We start from the raw sequence: 1,612 nt of genomic DNA on the forward strand, positions 1-1,612 counted from the left end.
TGTACATTTATCAATGTATTTCTTTTTAAAAAATATGACAATATATAAAAGGAAATACGAAGATTATTGGTTCTTGAACATAATCAATATCAGGAACTGTCATATTAGATATAGGAATTGTTATCATTCACATTGACATGAGTATAAAATTATTTGACAATTCACATTGACAGTCATATGATAAAGATGAAACACCAATAATTTGGACAGTATATGCAACATAAATGTCTGGTGTGAGCATAGAGAAACTAATATACAAAAGAATCTGTGTTACCCTCCAATAAATACATACCAACTTCTGACTATATGAATACAGTAGTGCCTTTTATAACTTACGTATAAATCTATCCATAATCAGGTTGAGCACGTTATAGTTTCATAGATGGTTTCAAGCCTGAATGCCTTCGTCGCAGATCCCATGGGCCTTGATCTTTCAACCCAGTCAAGCTTTTCTTGTGAGCCGGGATGTGGGCTTTTCCAGTTAAATTGGAAGCCTGTTGATTTGATTGCCAAATTAGCTCTGTGCAACATTGCAGCCATGTCTGAGAGCGATAGCACGTATTGAAGTTTACGCAGAGGCAGGAGAAAATAAAGCTCACCATACTCCAGTTCCTCCTCTGGATTAACAGCCACCATGAAACGATCAACGTACAGAGAATTAGAATCACAGATGAAGTGGTCCGGATTTTTTAGAAGGATCTCTTCTGCCCTGATCGGTTTCTTGTATTCCCTGGCACTGCCATCGGAGAATACCACTTTTACTGTCTGGCAATTTTCAATTCTGGAAGACATGGAGCTGCCCATTCTGATTATATGATCTGAGATTCTACTTTTGAAAAAAACTTCGATGAAAATATATAAAAGTTTGCTGCGATCTGATCGTTTCGACTCTTGAAACGGTCGCGTAAATTAATTCTTTTTTAAGATATCTCTGACACTGTCATTTGCCAGCTCAGACATGATAAACATGTGACGTGTCTCGATAAATGGAACGTGATTTGTAGCAGGGCTCGTGGATATAGGTAGAAGATTGGATCTGACTGTACATATTTAGAAGCCAGGTTGGGAAAGACGTGAATGTCACGCTTCCAATTTCTAAAGTTTTAGATTGTATTTTTTAGTGGATCCTTGCAGATTTCGTTAGGGTGTGGATTTTTATTATTTAATAGGAAGTTCATCAAAATTTCATTAACAATTATTTTATGAATTTATTTTACCAATTTTCTCTATTCTTTTGTATTGTATATTTATTAAAGAATAGTGTTTCATAGAATAATCTCTTTTGTATATAGTTTAAGTGGGTTTAATGGTTAAGAGCATGTATTTCTTTTTAAGAGGTCACATGTTCAAAATGAGAGTGGGGTAGAGTGTGTATGCCTTTATAGACCCTTGTCCCACAAACAAGGGGGTCTCATACACCAATGTGAATGCGTGGAGGTGGGTCCCTTGTCCCACAAATAAAGGGGTCTCATACACCAATGTGGTGTCTAGTTCAGTCGTGACGAGTATGTATGCCTTTGTAGACACTTTTCCCACAAATAAGGGGGTCTCATACACCAATGTGAGTGCGCGGAGGTTGGTCCCTTGTCCCACAAATAAGGGGGTCTCATAC

At 37.2% G+C, this 1,612-nt stretch overlaps 1 protein-coding gene across 1 annotated transcript; it reads right to left on the bottom strand.

Moving 5' to 3' along the window:
* Positions 1 to 354: 354 nt before the first annotated feature.
* On the bottom strand, positions 355 to 804 carry LOC149138305 (uncharacterized). Its single transcript, XM_089450330.1, has one exon. It carries the CDS (start codon positions 802 to 804, stop codon positions 355 to 357), a length of 450 nt encoding a protein of 149 aa, XP_089306456.1.
* Positions 805 to 1,612: the final 808 nt, after the last annotated feature.

The sequence above is a fragment of the Pinus tabuliformis genome, chromosome X (assembly GCF_031772625.1).
Source record: "Pinus tabuliformis cultivar Carrire ecotype Pingquan chromosome X, CPIR1, whole genome shotgun sequence".
Lineage (NCBI taxonomy): Eukaryota > Viridiplantae > Streptophyta > Pinopsida > Pinales > Pinaceae > Pinus > Pinus tabuliformis.